Here is a 19,047-nt window from a genome sequence, read left to right on the forward strand (position 1 = left end):
TTTTCAGCTTCTCCTCATGTTCCTCAGCTACAATAGCTGAATTGTAGCTGAGGAACATTCTACAATGTAAACAATTTATACCACTAATCTGTATATATGAAATCTACACACAAGATGTAATGTGACACCAATTCCTTACGTTAGCAACTCAAATGGCATTGAATACTAGAAAGGCAAAAAGTCATGTAACAAAAATATTACATAAGATTAATAAAGCTGTTTTCAAAACATTAGTTAAAATTTTCAACTTTAAATAATCTTGATTTAAAACTTTGATACCTTAACCGCCATCCCAACGTAACGACTCTAGTTCCCTGACGTCCTAAACCTGAGTGTTAGGCTCTAGGCTCCTGTACTGTGTGTGCACTAAGATCCTGTCCAGTTAAGAAATAAATGTGGCTCCTTATGCAACACCAAAAAATAAAAAAATAAAAATAAATAAATAAAACTTTGATACCTATTACTTATACTTTGTATTTTGCCCTGTTATTTTAATACTTTTGAATATTTTAGAAAACTTTACTGAGTTTTCTGAACATTTTTTAAAATTTTTACATTAACTTTCATTTACATTTCCCATAAAATGAACATTCAATTTTTTATATTCTGAAATTGTAAATGTTAAAAAAATTTTTTCTTTACCCTTTACATCAGTACTGCCAGAACATAAATTACACAACTTTTATTATAACAACATACTTAGTGATTTTATGAAAATGAAGGAAACAGAAATTTTAAGGAATAGTTAATAGTTTATAACTCACAAACGTCTTCATTTTATTTCTCAGGCAAATATTGCTGGCCCATCAACTTACTCAGATATATACAACAATTAAGTTGTTCTCTAGGATGGTCTGCCAACTTCATCACATAAAAAGATGACTGGGGTTTGTTATGAAGTTGTCAAGATAGAACATATTTTACTACACAGCTTGTTAGCTTGAATTATAACTTTTAAATATATAGATATACGGCACATAGGCCTATTTTTTAACTTTTGCCCTGGCACTGTCTGACCGCAGTTAGGGCATAACTTTTGATCCATAGAGCACTGCTTCTCAATCTGCGGTGAGTCTGGCAAGGGAATGTGACCATGCCTGGAGCCATTTTTGGCTGTCTCTAGCGGCATCCAGGGTGGAGGCCAAGAGTGTTCCTAAACATCCTACAATGCCCAAGACCGGTCCCTCTCCACCTTGTCCCCCAAAAGAATTAACCAACCCAAAATGTCCACAGTACCAAGGTTATTCTAGTAAAGGTGACAGAGAAACCTCAAGCTTCTGGAAATGGCAGGGGCAAATAACTCAAGAACATGTTAGGGACATAGAATCACAGAAGGAGCAGTGGCGACTGGTTGAAAGAAACTGCAGTTCTCCAAAGAATGGGCCAGAAGTATGATGGAAAAAGCCCTGCCTAAGCTGCAAAGCCTCCAAACTAATTCTCTGACCCTTCCAGAGTTTCCATGAGTTACCTTACATCCCTCAATAAGTTGAATCAGCTTGAGGGGTTTGTTTTTTTGCCAACTGACAACACTGACTGATAAAGCAGGTAGGACCAATATCCCAGACCCCATTTTAGACATGGCAAGATAAAGCCCCGTAAGTCCCAGAGCACAGTATTAAGAGTTGGAAATACAGCTGTATGTTTGTTTAAAAATGAATGTCTAGAATTTAGCTCAAACCAGTAACTTTTAGCTCAAACAAGTACTTCTTTTTAAGTAGAAAGGGAGAATGTTATTTCTTGTTCACAAAATACAAACATGGGGGGATGGCTCAGCAATTGAGCGTCTGCCTTTGGCTCAGGGCATGATCCCAGAGTTCTGAGATCGAGTCGTGCACTGGGCTCCCTGCATGGAGCCTGCTTCTCCCTCTGCCTAAGTCTCTGCCTGTGTCTCATGAATAAAATCTTTAAAAAAAAAAAAAAAATGGGTAGGGGTACTGCAGCATCTCAGGAAGAGCCCAGACTCAGACACATGAAGATCTGATCTAGCTTATCTGTGCTACTCATAGACAATCACTATCACCTCAAGTAACTTTTTCCACATGGCAGAAATTTATCTTAGAATTTCCATCATTTTAGAAAATTTCACATCTCCCAAATTCAAAATATTCTAAGGCACCCTTCAACCTGGTTTGAGGTAGGTGCCCCATTCAGGGACTGAGTATCTGTCAGAGGACTGAGGGTTTGGGGGTATTTAAGACCCCTGTGGACTCATGGGAGGACAGAGGTGGTTAATGGAAGGAAAAAAAGCCACATTCAGAACAGAGTGCTAGTCTCCTCAGATCCAGCCCAAGAATCCCTTTTGTTATTCTGTATCCCATCCTAATTTCTTTTTGTAATTCAGCAAACCCTTATTTAATCTGAGATTGCTCTAAACACTCATCAGGTTAGTTAACAAACCCAAATCATCAGGGTGATCTCTTGCTCTTCCGACACTCCCACTGCTGGAGGACTGGATCTCTGCAGTCACTCCCAGTGAGGCCTGGAGTAATGGAGCAGCTACTCCCTGGCACAGAAAGAAAACAGGCAAAGGTCTCCCACTAGCCACTAAACGTTCCAGCTTGGAAGAAGACATCTCTTCGGCTCACAACAAATTCACTGGCCAGAACTGGTCATATGCTAACTGCATGTGCCGCGCGGGGAGCGGGGAGGGGAAGGAGTAGGGGAGAGCCTGAGTATTTTGCAAACGGCTCTAAATTTACTACTCCAACACTTCACAAGCATTGTATGTAATCTTCACAACCATCACCTAAGTAGTACTATTATCCCTCTATTAAACATGAGTAAACAAAACACACAGGCAAAGCAACTGGCCAAGGTTACATGGCTAGTCACTGAGGCCAGCATTTGATTCCCAAATCGTCACAAATACACATTTTCTTATTGTCTCCCTTGGCTTATCGTCTGTGTGTTATCAATTTCACTGCTTATTAGATCACTTGAACATAAAAAGGGGGGACCTGGGTGCCAGGACAATGAACTTGCAAACTGAATCCCACCCATATCTCACTCTATTCCGGATTCTTGGGTCCAGGAATTCTGTGGACTCAACATAGTGTATAGCACAGGCGCTAGATAATTCCACTTTAAACAGGTCTTAATTTTTTTAATTAAAAAGAGGCACCCTCCAACAGCCATGAGGGTCAGAGATGACTTTTTTAACATGCCTACATCCCTTGTGATACACTACATAATGGTCATACAGAGATGGGGGAACAGGGATTCCCCAGTGCAAAGCTCAGTCTATTACAGGTCAACAAACTCCATGGAGGGGAAGGACTAGATGTTTGTACATCCTGTAGTCCAAACACTAGACATGGCAAATATCTCATACACCAGTTAGGTTAAAGACCACAAGGCAGGACAGAATTTAAGGGCTAGGAGATAGTCTGTGCATTTAAAGCCTGACTTTGCCACTTCGTAGCATCTTCAACAAACAAATGGATTCACAATTCTTGTGCTTCACTTTTTTCACCAGAAAAACTAGAGCCAGTAACAGTAGCCATGATATAGAATTATAAAAATTAAATGAGACTGTATATGTAAAGCCTTAGTTCCATTCCAGGTATATAAACATTCAGTAAACACTCAAAACTACTAATCTGGGATCCCTGGGTGGCTGAGAGGTTTAGCACCTGCCTTCGGCCCAGGGCGTGATCCTGGAGTCCTGGGATGGAGTCCCATATTGGGCTCCCTTCATGGAGCCTGCTTCTCCCTCTGCCTGTGTCTGCCTCTCTCTCTCTCATGAATAAATAAAATATTTTTAAAAAATAAAAAAAAATTAAAACTACTAATCTCACTAAGGCATTCATATTTTTAGGTGAAAAGATAAAGTAGAACAGTACATGGGAAGATTTATGGCAGAAGTGACTTTTTAAACGGCTTTTAGGGACATCTCCCAGGAACAGGAAAAAAGGTATAGAGGGGGCCTTAAGCAAAAGCTCAGAGGTGGGGCACATAGTGGTTCAATTCAGGAATCAGGATTGGTGGGTGTTAGAATAGTGGATTAGAAAGCCAATGGAATCAGACTTGGGGTCTCCCAGAGCTTGCTTCCTTTGGGGTCAGGAGTGGAAACCAAACTTCCTAGCCTACAGTGAAACATCATCTCTCAGAGGTTGACTGGACCAAGGCAGACCTTCTCCCTTGCCCAGAGAACTGACTGTTCTCCTATCTAGCACCATTACCAGAGTTAACCCACATTACCCAGAGATTAAGACAAAGCAGCCTCTAAATGAGAACACAGGACACACTCACCAGACACAGCTGTCCTCCCAGGAGGCTGCCTTTGGTAGTTTTGACCTTTCTGAATTTTTCAGTCCCTGATCAAAGGCTCTATGCTCTATGGAATTGCTCCAGATAAACATATGGGTATCAATTTTGCATGTTCTTTTCAGAAAGTTCATCTGCCATCTGTCTACAGACTTTAGGTTAAGAATCCAGGGTCTGGATAGGTACTGGGCCTCTTCCCCCACCCCAACACCGCCTCAAAGTGTATCTGGTAGGCCCAGATGATCAGGCTGTCAATTCCCTTCCACTCTAACACCCTGGACTCTGCCAGCCTGTGGCAGAAGCAAAGCTGGGAGGGAATGCTGGGTTCACACCACAGAAAGGTACAACCCATCTGAGGCAAGTTATCCTGCCAGGAGGTACCTAATTGGTCTCCAGACCCTCAAACCTTAGAGTCTGGCCTGGGCCAACCAGACCACAGGTCATTTTATTACTCTATTTACTGGGTCTCAAAAATATGGCTAAAGCCACCCACTTCATATAAACACAAGGGACCTACACCATTAAATCCATCAACTGGCCACCCAATTTTCCCTACCTCAGCACATATCTTTTTCTATCCCTGACCACTTCCAAAAGGCATAAGATTCCCACAGTAAATGGTAGGGACAAATGGGGACTGTCCTATTTTAGTAGTGGATATCAGTACTCAGGATGAGGATTCATTCAATCAAGATGTACTTACTGGGGCATCCGCCATGTCATGTGGCTAGGGGTGAGATAAAACAGTAAAAACACATGACCTATCTCCTAAGAGCTTACAATCTCATCATTACTTCACCTCTGACAAATTCAACTGCATATATGGCTGCCCAAGTGCAAATTAACTATTTTACATAATCTCATCTTTCTCCTAACACCTTTAACAGTTTTCCATTATTTCCACTTCGCAGATGAGGAAATTGAGACTACTTAACAGAAATACAAATTTCATTTCCAGCCTGTTAAACCCCTAAAGCTCATGTTAATTACACACGATCTTCCAAACATTAGAGGCCCCAAACCCAGAAAAAACCTGTCAACTAGCTTTCTTCTAACATTTTACCAAGTGGGGCCATCACTTGCCACATCTCTAGGGCCAGTCTTGGCATTCCTAGCTAGCTCCATCTTACAGTAACCTCTTTCAAATGTGAGCCATGCCCTGGCCCTGCGCTGTTTCAAGTGTGCTCTCTCATTCAGCATCCTCATGAAGTAATTTCTTTTTACCTAATAGGGAGACCCATGTAAGCTGTCACTTGCCAGAGATCACCGTACAACCAGAGCAGTGATAATTCAACATCCCTACCCAGATTGAAATATCTGACTGCTGAAAACTACCTGACCTACCAGTATCAAAGTACTCTTAATGAATTATCAAAAAAAAAAAAAAAAAGTATATTCTTCTGAAAAGAAATCAAATCTCTATATCCAACAGCTCTTAGCACCTCACATCCTATTGGAAGTTAGACTTCTTGAAATCAGGGCTGCAATCTGGCAGTCATTTCACTTTGGCTCACATCACTAAAAAACAATTAAGAGTAGCTGCTGTCCTTTTTAATAAGGCTGTGAGCTGCCTTGTTCATCCTATTCCCTTACCTGGCAAATATAGTGGGCCAGGTACAAAATGCCCGATCTGGGCTCTCATCCAGGTTCCTTTCTACTTGGCCAGACCCAGACCTTTCAAGAATCAAGTCTAGCTTGTGCTGTCCAACATGAACACCAGCCACATGTGACTATGGAAAGTGGCTAGTCCAATTAAAATGTGCTTTAAGTGTAAATAAATGTACAATACACATAATCTCAAGACTTATTACAAGAGTAAAATTCCATTCATTCACTATTAACTACATGTTGAAAAGTCATCATTTTCAACACAAATGTTATTTAAAAACCAATCCAAACTTTACTTGTTTAATGTTAACTCCTAGAAAGTTACTTAACACATGTGGCTCTTGTTACATTACTGGACAGCACTGCTTACAAAGGAGTAGGGAGCCTTGGTGTACTTCACAGAAGCCACCCTACCCTCTTTGGTGGCTGAGTTCCTTACAAGCATTCCTCCAGGTAAAGTGGCCCAGCAAAGGAATTCCCAATTCCAGGAATACATTTGTGACAGGTTTACAGTGAAACTAGTTTTTAAAAGAAGTTTCATTTTTCTAAATGACAGCTTACAAACACAAACTGCTAAAATGTTACTGACAGGCCATCCAAATTTACTTTGATCCATCTTAGTGAGCTGTGAGCTCTAGTCTGCTTCCTGCCTGCTTCCTTATGAACACTTCCACAGGTAGCCAGGTCATATTTTTTAGGGCAGTTAATAACAGTGGATGAAATGTGTATTGTCAAGCTAAAAACAGGAACAGCATCACTCCTTCCAGGGTTAATGTAAGACCCCGGAAGGGAAAGAATCACCACCTGGACCTCAACCCAGATTCAGCCATTCAGGGATAGATACAACTTCCTCTGGTGAACCATGAGCATGATGGTGAGTTATCACAAGTCAAGACTTCCTTGTTCACTTCGGGAAACAGCATCCCCCAATGAACATAAAGGCTGTACACAGCTGCAGATGCTCTTGCTACTCTGCTGTAAAGTTCAAAACGACCGAGTGAAGCACCAGAGTCCATTGAGGCATTTTATTTGCACGTATGAATTACATCCCTAGAAAAAGAATCCCAGGATTTTCCCTCCTGTGTGTTTTCGTCTTGCTTCTTCGTGGTCCATGATGCCAGCTGAGGTTGTCAGTACAATGAAACTATGGAGAGTTAAGAAAAAAAATGCTGGTGAGTTTTTCCTAAAAATAGTTCAACATAGAGTGGCTTTCTGGTACAGAAAAAGACCAACATTCCTAAGTGCTTAAGACACCTTCCCATAATAGGACGCAGAGACTAATGCTGCCTCCTAGCGCTGGCACTGTAGGCATGGATCCTGGAACCCAAAGACCCAATTCCAACAATCTCAGCCACACAACACACTCATATAGCCCTGCCCTCGGCTAACACTGAGAAACAATGCTATTCAGCTTAACTGAAAACAAAAACTGAACAACTTTAACTTCAAAAATGTCACTTTCTGTTCTCAAGTAAGGAGACAGGGTTTAAAGCAATAAAGTGTTGATATAAACTTGAATGAATGGTTTCTTCCACTTACTATGTGATCACAGGCAAGCTACTATAAAGAGACAGTCATGTGGACAATGGAAATCCCATCTGGCCTGGCTATCTCATGAGTTACTATGGGGATCAAAGTAAGACACATAAGGTGGTATCCCAATTGTGAGGTATGAAAATTAGGATCATAATTACAATCAGAAATGACTCAATCCTGGGCAGCCCGGGTGGCTCAGCAGTTTAGCGCCTGCCTTCAGCCCAGGGCCCGGGATCAAGTCCCACGTCAGGCTCCCTGCATGGAACCTGCTCCTCCCTCTGCCTGTGTCTCTGCCTCTCTCTGTGTCTCTCATGAATAAATAAAATCTTAAAAAAAAAAAAAAGATGACTCACTCATAATAATATATATACACCTGTAATTCAGTAACCATGAAGTGGGAGGAAATCCAACCACATCACCAAACAAACATGATGGAGGGGTGCAACTTAAAAAGTTCTTAACCACAGATAAGCACTTACTATGTTGCTGTGTCAAATCTTTTTTTTTTTTTTTTTTTTTAATTTATGATAGTCACACACACAGAGAGAGAGGCAGAGACATAGGCAGAGGGAGAAGCAGGCTCCACGCACCAGGAGCCCGACGTGGGATTCAATCCCGGGTCCCCAGGATCGCACCCTGGGCCAAAGGCAGGCGCTAAACCGCTGTGCCACCCAGGGATCCCTATGTCGCTGTGTCAGATCCTAAAGTTCTTTACCAGAATTAAATCAGGTGATAATATAATTTAAGAGAATAATTACTATTTTAACAGATGAAGAAACCAAAGGACATGAGCTACCCAAGGCCTCACAGCTTTAAAGTAGGAAAGCAAGCATTTTACCAAGAATGAACTCAGTTGCCCCAGGAGCCTAGGCTTCAGAAGTGATTCCAGCCACAGAATGGGATCACACGAACACATAGTATGAACTATATGCACTGAGCCAAAAGAGCAGACATTAAAGGGGACACAAATCTGTCTCTCACCCTGGACTCTCACAGGCCTCAGACCCTGAAGCCTAGCAAATGAAAATGTGGCAGCACCTAAGAGCTAATCCTGGAGTCAAGATGGTTGGGGATGGAGACAATTACTACTGTAACAACAAAAAACAATAAAACCTCAGCTCAAGGCAAACTGCACCACAGCAATCCTTAGCATGAATTTCTTTTTAATGAGGAAAATTAACTCACCCAAACTGGCGGGATGGGAGCAGGTTATTCTGCCATTTTTCTAGATCTTTCAGTTGTACATCAAATCTGGGGCTGATCACTCCACACTGTAAAAGTGTAACAGAAAACACTGTTCACATCTCACCAATAACAGGAAAACTTAGTTAACACCAACAGCATTTACATCTGAATAGTTCTATAAACTGACCAAATCAAAATTTAATGGGTAACTATTCTGTGCAACTGTGATATAAATGTCATTTGAAAAAAATCACCTTTTATACTGCATTAAGACTATGCCTACCTAGGGCAAGAGAAAAGTATTTAAAAAGTCAATAGAAGAGACAGAACACAAGACAATACATGGCAAGATCAGGTTCACGGTGTACATCTCTATTTAGTAGGGAGTTGTCCCGGAACAAGCCGCCAGATTTTGAGGAGGTAAGAGACCAAGCCTTAGACAAAAGTTGTAGTCAAACTTTTTTTTACATAGTGAGGCTGAAATAAATGTGGAGTCTCAAATCATTCACCTATAAACTAAAAACGTAAAATATTAGAATTTGTGGAACCACAGACACAAAATTAAAACCTAAGAACTGGTATTCCACATCAGTGAACTACCAGGATACATTTACAACCCCAGACAAAATTTTCCAAACTAATCTAGCAAAATGAGTGGAAAGCAAACAGAGTTCCTACAGTCAGTTATCCCACCTGTTTGCTACTGGGACAAAGCAAGAACTATCTTTCAGTGTGAGCTCCCCAAGAGCCAAGTACTAAATTGTAATCATTCAATTATCTGCAAACCCTAAAACACAGTAAGTGTTGACACGTTCACTAGCAGGTTATTTGCACCTACTGTAGGCTTATTCAATGTCTCTGATTAGATTAAGTGAGTTTAAAAGTAAAAGCTGAGATCAAAGAACTCCATCAGACCTAAACATGTGACCCCTCCCCCCCACACACACACATCCCTACTCTACAAATCACTGATACACTTAAATCCATCAGTGCAGAAAGGTTCCTGCTCTTTATACACCGGAAATGATCATGTGAGAACACTCAGGATTAGCACCATTGAAGTATAAACTCCAGAGGACTAAGGCAGCAGGAAGACACTTGTGTGCCCACATTCACCCAAGTTCAAAAATGCCTAAAAGGATACTAAAGACCCCTATGAGGTTAGAACGTATTCAAATCTTTAGAATAGTTACACTTCCGCAGGCAGATCTGAACCCAAAGCACTGAAAATGGGCCTATCAGGCCCACCAAATGCCCTAGGGCAGGAGGCCCACTTAGATCCCCCTTTACATAACAGGATCTTAACAGTACAGTGTCACTTAATTGTCAAGGGCAATCCCACACCACAGGAATAGGGAAAAACAATCCTTCCTCTAAGCAAGCTATGATGGTAACCTTTGAGGCCTCCACTCTACACACCCAGGCTTCTGTGTATTCCAGCAGCAAAATCCCTCATTCAGCTAATAGATTTAAACCTCTCCCAAAAAATAAAATAAAAAATAAACCTCTCCCAAAGAGATCTTAGGATGTGACCAAACCAGAATTTTAATCTAATTTCTAAAACTACCTTACTTCTCTGCCCCATTAAATTTCCACAGTATGGGGTACATCCATCTTTCATAAAGGAAACTGAGGCGACAGTGTCCTAGGAAGAAGGAAAACTCAACTTCAGAGCAACTGATTAATTCAAGTTTGTTTTGCTCAACCAAAGTTAGACAGTTAGAATCCAAGTTAGGTGCCTGTCAGTTAAAGAACGGTCTCCCACTCAAGTAAGGATCTCAGAGTCCTGGGATGGAGACCCCCTTTGGGCTCCCTGCTCAGTAGAGTCCCCCTTTGGGCTCCCTGCTCAGTGGAGTCTGCTTTTCCCTCAGCATCTAAACCCCTTTCCCTGCTCGTTCTCTCTCCCCCTCAAATAAATAAAATCTTAAAAAAAAAAAAAAAAAAAAAAGTGTCAGACAGCTAAGGAGCAGGTCCTGGATTTCAAATACCTCTTAGGCGAGAATTTTTCAAACTACTTTTCCACCGAACAAGAACGCCACAAGGGAGTTCCACTTGGGAAATACCCTGTTCAAACTTATTGCTCATGCTTATTTCTCAAGTTTTATGTATGGTCAATATTCAAGAGAAATTTGGTGCACAGCACTTATCCAACTTACGATTTTATTGTTGTTGCTTTTAAACATCAAGTCAGTCTTCCACAGGACAGCTTAAAGATGTTCTATAAACTATTGGAACCAGCTCCCCCACTCATTACCAACTATTTGGGGGACCTCAAGTGTAACTCCTATCTCAGCTTCCCAACTCCTAAAATTAGGGAAAGTCTACTTCAAGAACACACCTGTGAGAGCCAGCAACAGTGAATCCAAATTCTACTTTGAGGTTCGAGTCTAACAACTAAAACAAAACAGTCTCAAAAGTAACTTGCAAACTCTCCTAATCGCTCGTGAAAACTTCACATCCAGTAGTTTTCATCTAACATTAGGTTATCTCCCCACACACACGAAGCAAATTTACTATACAGGGAAGCAAACTTTATAAAACGAGTTACTGGACCAGGGAATATCCTCACCAATTAAATCTGGCCCCGCCACTATCCACAACTCATTTCTGGGCCAGTTTTCCCCTCATCTGTCTTGGACCAAAGGAGATCAGGCTCCCTGCAAATCTGAAAGCTAGAAACCGGAACACAAAATGCAATTCAGGGACCCTAAGTTGTTATAGATACCTATCCCCAAAATACATGCAATAAGGTAAGCCACAGTCAAACAGATCACATAGATCCACTAGGTTATGCTGACAAATCAAACTGAAGAGGAGTAAAAAACTCAGAGACCAGTAGAGCCCACACCAGCAAAAATAAAATATTAATATTGTCAGAGAACTGCATTCTGTTCAAAACCCACAACATAATCACCAAGAGAGAGAACAAAGTTATTTACAGATAGGAATAAAGGTCCTCCTTGGGCAGCACAAATTCAAGCTGGTGGGCGGGCGGCATACCAACCAATATGCAAACACCAGTACTACTGCATCAGGTGCTCCTTTCACCCCACCCACCAGCATCTCCCTTCAGCTAGCCCATACTCCCCAAACATCAGCTCAACTAACAATTCTAGAGCAAATACACCTTCGGAGAACAAATCAACCAAAGAGTGATATAAAAGTTAATAGATTTTAATCAATTCCTTTTTTTTTTTTTTAACCCAACTGGATAGAGCAAGCACACTAATTTGGTTTTACAAAGGCAATTACAACATGTTTGACATCATGTTTGATAATCCTTAGGAAGAATCTTCTATGTAGGAAATGAAATCAATCCTTACCTTGTTTAACCTGCCTGTGAGGTTCACAACAATTTTCCCAGCTCTGTGATCATCGATGATTTCAAATTCGCCAATGTAACCTACAGAACATAACTGGCTGTATTAAATGGAAGGTAACGATTTAGACAAACCTAAATATGTATGCTCCCGTACTCCCACTGTTTGCCTCCTAGATTCTTTCCTCTCACATCATCCGATTGTTTCTCTAATCAGTTTAGATAGATGGTTGTTATGAATCAAAACTTTCATAGCCTAGTATTTCAAATTTAGGAGCCATCACCCAAAAATAACCCACCCTGCAATTCTAACAGCAGGATTATTTTCCCCTTGCCCCTCCCAAGACACGTAAGAATCCTCCTTCCCATCCCGAGGCCCTTAGAGAAGAGCTCGGGGCATGTTCAAGGACATGTTGCAGCTGCCGTATTTCATAAAGAAAGGCCACCTTAGCTCCCAAACGACTAGCAGAGCAACCGTCACAAACTTTCTCTTCTTTTCAACCGCCCCTACTCAGTGCTTCCTGAATAGCCTCAGTCCAAACTATGCTGTCCACACCCCAACTCAACTGCCTTGGTCCCCCCAGCAGGGACTGCCCCTTTGCTCCAACTTCCCAGTCCTCTCCTGCAGCTTCACGTCTACTGAACAGACTCTAATAGTCTCACGTGGAAGCACAGAGAACACGGCAGCGACACACGACACACTTACCATGCTTCATCATCACAGTGAGAAATCGGACGATGACTTTGGAGCATGGCCTGATAAGAACCTGGCGCTTGCCTCTCTTTTCAGCGTTGTTGATGCTCTTGAGAGCATCTGCCAGGACATTCATGCGCACCATTGTGGCTGTTCAGGGAAGGAAACACAAGAGGTTTTACCGGCATCCCCAACACCAAAAGGCACCCCATCACTCCACTGCCAACACCTCCTCTTCTTTCCGCCCCTATACGGCGAGGCTGTCCCAGCTCCCAAGCAGGCAGGTTCCCCAGGATCCCCGGCGCAGGGTCAGCCACCACAACCACCGTATCAAGCGGCCGGGCGGTCGGTCGGTCACTCACTCACTCACTCAGAAAGGGGAGTGACCATCACAGGGCACGTTTTTTCCCCCCAAAACTGTCAAGTCTCGCAGCCCCTGTACTATCAACACTGTCCTTTAAATCCGCTCATGCGAGGTCAGCCTCGTCCGAACACCCAAAGGATGCCACTTCCACGAACACTCCGTAACGAAGGAGACGTCCGTTGTGTGTCCGCCCACAGCTGCGTCCCGACAGCGCTCGTACCACAGCGGCCAACAGGGAGCAACGCTGTCCGCGCACCTGCCTCCACGAAGGCGGGAGGCCCTCCCTCAAGCTCCCACCCTAAGGACCCAACCTGCTTCTCCAAGCTGCAGAAAGCACCAGTGAAAACTGTGGAGCCACGAAGACCCAGGTTAGCTCCCACAGAGCGCCCCCGGGCGGAAGCAGTCTTCCCCGCTCAGCGGCCTCCCAGTCGCCTAAGCTCGCACGGCGCGGGCGGGAACGGGAGGCGGCACAGCCCACCGCGGCCGCCGTCCCCGAGGCTTCCCGCCGCCCGGCGCCAAGGCGCTGCCCAACCACCAAGCGGAGGTCCTGGGGCCGCAAGGCCGCAAGTCGGGGCTACGGCCTCTCCGGGCGGTGGCAGCTCCGGTTCCCGCCAGTCCTGCGGCCTGCGCTCCACAGGCCGGACTCCCCCAAAGTGCAGAGCGTGCGGCGGACCGGCATGACGGACTCTCCCCCACGTCGGCTTAAGCCCCCCGCAAGGGCAACATCCTCCGGCCAAGAAGGCTCTGGCATCATCAGAGAGCACCGAAGTCGAGGCTCAGACTGCAGGATGGCGCCGATGGCCGACGGATGGCGTTGGGTCGCTCGGAGAGAAATACTCACCGGCTCGGAGAGATGGCGGAAAGAGGACGGGAGGGGCGAGCGCACGGAGTTATGGGAAGCGGGTGGCCTATCGCGAGACTTTCTCAGGAGGGCCCCCAAAACTACGTCGCCTGGCGAAAGACCGCGGAGGAAGGGGGCGGAGCCTCTTCAGGGGTGAGGCGTAGAGAGCCGATAGAATCGGCCGCTCCAGGTGAGGCCCTGGGGAAGGACCGAGGGCGCTCCCTTCCAGCGCTTCATCTATCAGACTGAGAAACTGAAAAGGAAAAGGGCCCAGATGTTTGCTAATTTTTATGATAAGCCTTCGCCACTTAGATGTTTACATTTGCGTATTTATCATTGCGAGCCTGAAAGGACCCATGCAAATCGATAACACTCAGGATTCTTTTTTTTTTTTTCTTTTTTTTTTTAACACTCAGGATTCTGAGCTGGTAGCTTTTTATCTGTAATTCTGCACGGGGGCAAGAACGAATTTTGATGTCTCTTCTCTGAACCTTCCCCTACCTGTAAACGGGGGAGGTGGGGTTAATAATAATAATAATAATAATAATAATAATACTTTACCTCCTAATAGTTATCAAGGGGGGCTGGAGCGTGAGGCTCTTGATCTCAGGGTGATGAGTTTAAGGCCAGCATTGGGATCCACGCAGGACATGGAGCCTGCACAGGAAAAAAAAAAAAAAAAAAAAGTTATTTTAGGATCAGATGAGCTAATGGGGCACAGGATTTGCACAATGTCTGACATGTACCAAATACTTTATGAATTTTAACAATGGAAACAACAGGGAGGGGACGCCTGGGTGGCTCAGTGGTTGAGCGGCTGCCTTTCGTTCAGGTCGTGATCCTGGGGTCTTGGGTTTGAATCCTGATCAGGCCTCCCTCCAGTAGCCTGATTCTCCCTCTGCCTGTGTCTCTGCCTCTCTCTCATGAATAAATAAAATTTTAAAAAGTGGGGGGGGGGGGGAGGGGGAAACAACAGGGAGTTTTAGCTATTGCTTGAAGCCAGGGTCTGATACCCTGGAAGTGAGTGAATTCTGACTCAGGCCTCTCTGGAGCTGAGTGACCTAAGGCTAGTTACCTAATATCGGAAATATTTGCAATAGCCTCGTTACCTGACTGCTTTCCCCCTTGACCTCCCCTCTCACCCCTGTTTTTCTCACATGGTAGCCAGAATGACCTTTTTGAAACCCAAATCAGATCACCCAGTCTCCGAGGGCTCCCATCACCCTCAACAAAATCCAAATCCTTATGAAAGCTTTCAGGGTCCTCTGCGATGTGCACACTTGTCTCCTCCCACTGACACACCAGACCATTCCCCACCATTCTTCCCTAGCTAGCTTTTCTTCAAATACCCCAAATACACTCCACCTCAGGGCCTTTGAATTTACTTTCCCCTCTAACTTGAACATTTCTCCACTTTGTCAGGAAGCTAGCTTCCAGCTTTCCTCAGCTCTCTATTCAATCACACACACTCACAGAGCTTTCTCCGTTCCCCCCTAACTCCATTGCCCTGCTTAATTTTTCTCCATAGCACTTACCACCTGAAATATTGGAAATGAATTTACCTGTCTCCACTAAGTTCCAAGCAAGAACAGATTTGGTCAGCATTGTTCACAGCTGTACTCAAAGCTTCTAGAAAAATTATCTGGTATACAGTAGACCTTTCTTGCATATTTAATGAATAAATGAATAGGAGAATCAGTTTCTCCATTTATAAAATGGGAGTGATGCTTGCAATCACTTGAAGTTGCTGTGACAATAGATGAAATAATCCATATAAAAGGGATTAACACATTATAATAATGTTGTATGGTGACAGATGGTAACTACACTTACAGTGGAAAGCCAGAAGCAAGCTTCCCGACAAATTGGAGAAATGTTCAAGTTAGAGGGAAAAGTAAATGCAAAGGGACTGAGGTGGAGTATATTTGGGATGTTTGAAGAAAAGCATTGCATAATGTACAGAATTGTCAATTCACTATGTTGTACACCTCAAATATAACATTGTATATCAACTATACTTCAATAAAAGATAATAGAGAAACTAACACACAACCTGGCAGAGTGAGGGTTCAATCAACATTAGTTATTGTTATAGTCTCTCAGGCCACCACACCCCCACCATCCCAAATCCTAAATTAACCTTGAGGGGTGCCTGGCTGGCTCAGCTGGTAGAGCATGTGTCTCTTAATCTGGGGAGTTATGAGTTCAAGCCCCACACCAGGACTATAGATTACCTAAATGAACCTTGAGAAAAGCAAAACTCTCAGTTTGCACATCTCTAGGATATAGAATTCTCTGGTTATAATTTACATTACAAAAGGACCATTTGCTTTTTCAAATTATTTTTTGTTTAGAGAGAAATCTTTATTAACATTTTTATTTAAATTCAATTAACCTATAGTGTATTATTAGTTTCAGAGGGAGAGTTCATCAGTCTTCTATAATATTCAGTGCTCATTACATCACATGCCTTCCAAAATGTTCATCACCCAGTTGCCCCAGTGAGAATCTTTTTTTAAATTTATTTTTTATTTTATTTTATTTTTAGTGAGAGAGAATCTTAAGCAGGCTCCTTGTCCAGCATGGAGTCAGATGTAGGGCTGGATCTCACAACCCTGAGATCATGACCTGAGTCAAAATCAAGAGCTGGATTCTTAACCAGCTGAGCCACCCAGGTGCCCTGGTTTTTTTTCCCCATTTGCTTTTTTAATGAAAATCATTTTGATGAACTGATTGCACATTTACATGTTTTGTTTACTAAAAATGTGGAGTTCACCTTAATTAAGGGCATTAGGAAGAGTGGGGAGTTAAGAAACCCACTTTCCTTCAAGAGCCTTCCCATATGTAAATAGAAAAGTAGCACCCTCCCACTCTCTTTATTACACTTCATTCATTCATTCAACAAACTTGTAACGAGTGTCTTCCATGTGCCCCCTGTTGTACCAGACCGTGAGAGGCCAAAAATAGGTATCTGAACCTTAAGAGGTTCAGATCCCAGGAGGGAAAACAGACCCCGTAGTAATAAAATACCAGAAGTGGTGCCTGGGATTGAGCCCCACATTGGGCTCCTTGCTCAGCGAGGAGCCTGCTTCTTCCTCTCCCTCTGCCTGCCACTCCCCACTGCTTGTGCTCTGTCAAATAAATATTTTAAAAAACAAAAAAATACCAGGGAGTGTGCTATATGGGATGCCTACATGAAGTGTTGGGAGGATGCAGAGTTGGCCTGGGAAGTTGCTAAAGACTTCGCAGAAGTGCCATTTGATCTATCACGAATGGTACTAACACTGCCAATTCATTACTGCCACTATGTGCTTCCCCTAGATTAACTCCTAGAATCCTCAAAATAAATATAATTGTATAACCCCCATATGAGATCTGTACTTTTACCCTCTTTTTGCAAGTGAGAAAATGAAATTCAATCTGAAATTGGCTTAATCTTAATTTTAAAAGCCAAAGCAGAGATGCCTGGGTGGCTCAGTCGGTTGGGCATAGGACTTGATTTCAGCTTGGATTATGGTCGTATAGGGTCATGAGATCAAGCCCCATATTGGGCTCTGAGCTCTGCAGGGAGATTCTCTCTTCCTTTCCCTCTGCTCCTGCCCCTACTCTCACTCACTCTCTCAAATGAATAAATAAATCTTAAAAAAAAAAAAATGATTTCTTCTAAGCTACTATCTAGTATATACTCTATCTACTTAATAGGGTGTCCATCTTACCTGATCCCGAATCATTAGGAAGGCTGTGTGTGACAGTAGATATTCTAGACTTTTAACAGCTCCAAGAGTTAGGAGGGCATGGGAATTATAGAAATCCCAGAATGGCTGGGCTGAAATTGGAAAATAAGGTGAAGGAATGGCACTGGAAGAGGGCCATGTGTAAATTGCCTCACAAGTTTGTGATTTATGCTGCAGGCAAACTGGAACCTGCTGGTTGAGAGGTCTTCAAATAGGATTGATGGTGACCGGAGTTGTTAAAATGTGGAAGATAAACTGCTGGTAAAAAACCAACTCTGGTAAAAACTCAAAAATCTACCCCCTGCTTTTAAGTCAACTCCATGACCAATGTGGGGGTTGAACTCATAACCCTGAGGTGAAGAGTCACATGTTTTATTGAGCCAGCCAGGGACCCCCATTCACTCTTCTTCACACAACCCCAAATGGCTTCTTCTCAGCATCCTGTGAACTCTTGGGATGGTGGGACCATCACTGGAGATGGGGCCAAGCAAGTGTCAAAAAGGGACATTTGCTATGGGCAGAGTTGGCACAGGAGTAGCCAAGCTGGCTGGGAAGGCAGCCAAATGAGACTGGCCTAAGAATGAATCACAGCTGCACAAAGACCAGCACTTCAAGTATCAGGTGACCATGGGGAGACTACAGTGACTGGGTTAAAAATTCCCTTTTCTGGGTATCACCAAAACTCCAGGAGGCTCTAAACCCAAATTTTTGGGCAGAGGAACTAGGGTTAGAGGGCTTCTAATTGGATACTGAATCTTTTCCCAAGATCTATTAAGTATAGACAGTGAAGCCCATTGATAAAACATTTAGCTTAATTTTTAAAAAGATTTTATTTATTTATTCATGAGACAGAGAGAGAGGCAGAGACACGGGAAGAGGGAGAAGCAGGCTCCATAGGCAGGCAGGCAGGCAGGGAGCCTGATGGGGGACTTGATCCCAGGTCTCTAGGATCACGCCCTGGGCTGAAGGCGGCGCTAAACCGCTGAGCCACCCGGGCTGTCCTCAATTTTTTAAGTAAACTCTATGCCCAGTGTGGGGCTCCAGTTCACAACCCTGAGATCTAGAGTTGCATGCTCGCTCTACTGACTGAGCCAGCCAGGTGCCCCTCAATTTAAATTTTTTTAAAAAATATTTTTAAATTAGAGTTCAAAGTGCAGACAGAAGTTAACCACCAATAAGCAAGTACCTGATGCACTGAACTCGGAGCTGGGCCCTGAAGTAGAGGTAATCGTGACAGGTACTCTCTCAAGCCTGCCTGTTCTTCCAGCGTGACCGTCTCACACTCATCTTTGGTCATCACTCACTCATTGTATTTCCTTTTCCATCTAGCATGGTGCCTGAATGTTTGCTGAAGAATTTACTTTACACCTTTTACTTCATTTTGTTCTGAAAGAGAACTGTGTCGGCATGTTATTATCAGCCAGGGTAGTTCATTAACCAGATTCACAAATCCAATCATGTAAACTTAACGGCTAAGGTATAAAGAAAGTGAGACACAAG

General features: G+C 43.3%; 1 protein-coding gene across 4 annotated transcripts; it reads right to left on the reverse strand.

Annotated features, from left to right (window-relative positions):
- Positions 1 to 3,082: 3,082 nt before the first annotated feature.
- RPS15A (ribosomal protein S15a) lies at positions 3,083 to 13,970 on the reverse strand. Of its 4 annotated transcripts, XM_072835918.1 has the most exons (6): positions 13,814 to 13,970; positions 12,621 to 12,758; positions 11,919 to 11,998; positions 10,163 to 10,240; positions 8,596 to 8,681; positions 3,083 to 7,018 (listed from the first exon to the last, which is right to left on the reverse strand). In XM_072835918.1, exons 2-6 carry the CDS (start codon positions 12,751 to 12,753, stop codon positions 6,925 to 6,927), a joined length of 471 nt encoding a protein of 156 aa, XP_072692019.1. In that variant the 5' UTR covers positions 12,754 to 12,758; positions 13,814 to 13,970; the 3' UTR covers positions 3,083 to 6,924. The 4 variants fall into 4 exon arrangements, with proteins under 4 accessions (XP_072692019.1, XP_072692020.1, XP_072692021.1 ...); XM_072835919.1 differs by lacking the exon at positions 10,163 to 10,240 and having other exon boundaries at positions 13,814 to 13,969; XM_072835920.1 differs by lacking the exons at positions 10,163 to 10,240; positions 13,814 to 13,970 and adding an exon at positions 13,284 to 13,804.
- Between the last annotated feature and the right edge of the window lie 5,077 nt (positions 13,971 to 19,047).

Source organism: Canis lupus, chromosome 8, assembly GCF_048164855.1.
Source record: "Canis lupus baileyi chromosome 8, mCanLup2.hap1, whole genome shotgun sequence".
NCBI lineage: Eukaryota > Metazoa > Chordata > Mammalia > Carnivora > Canidae > Canis > Canis lupus.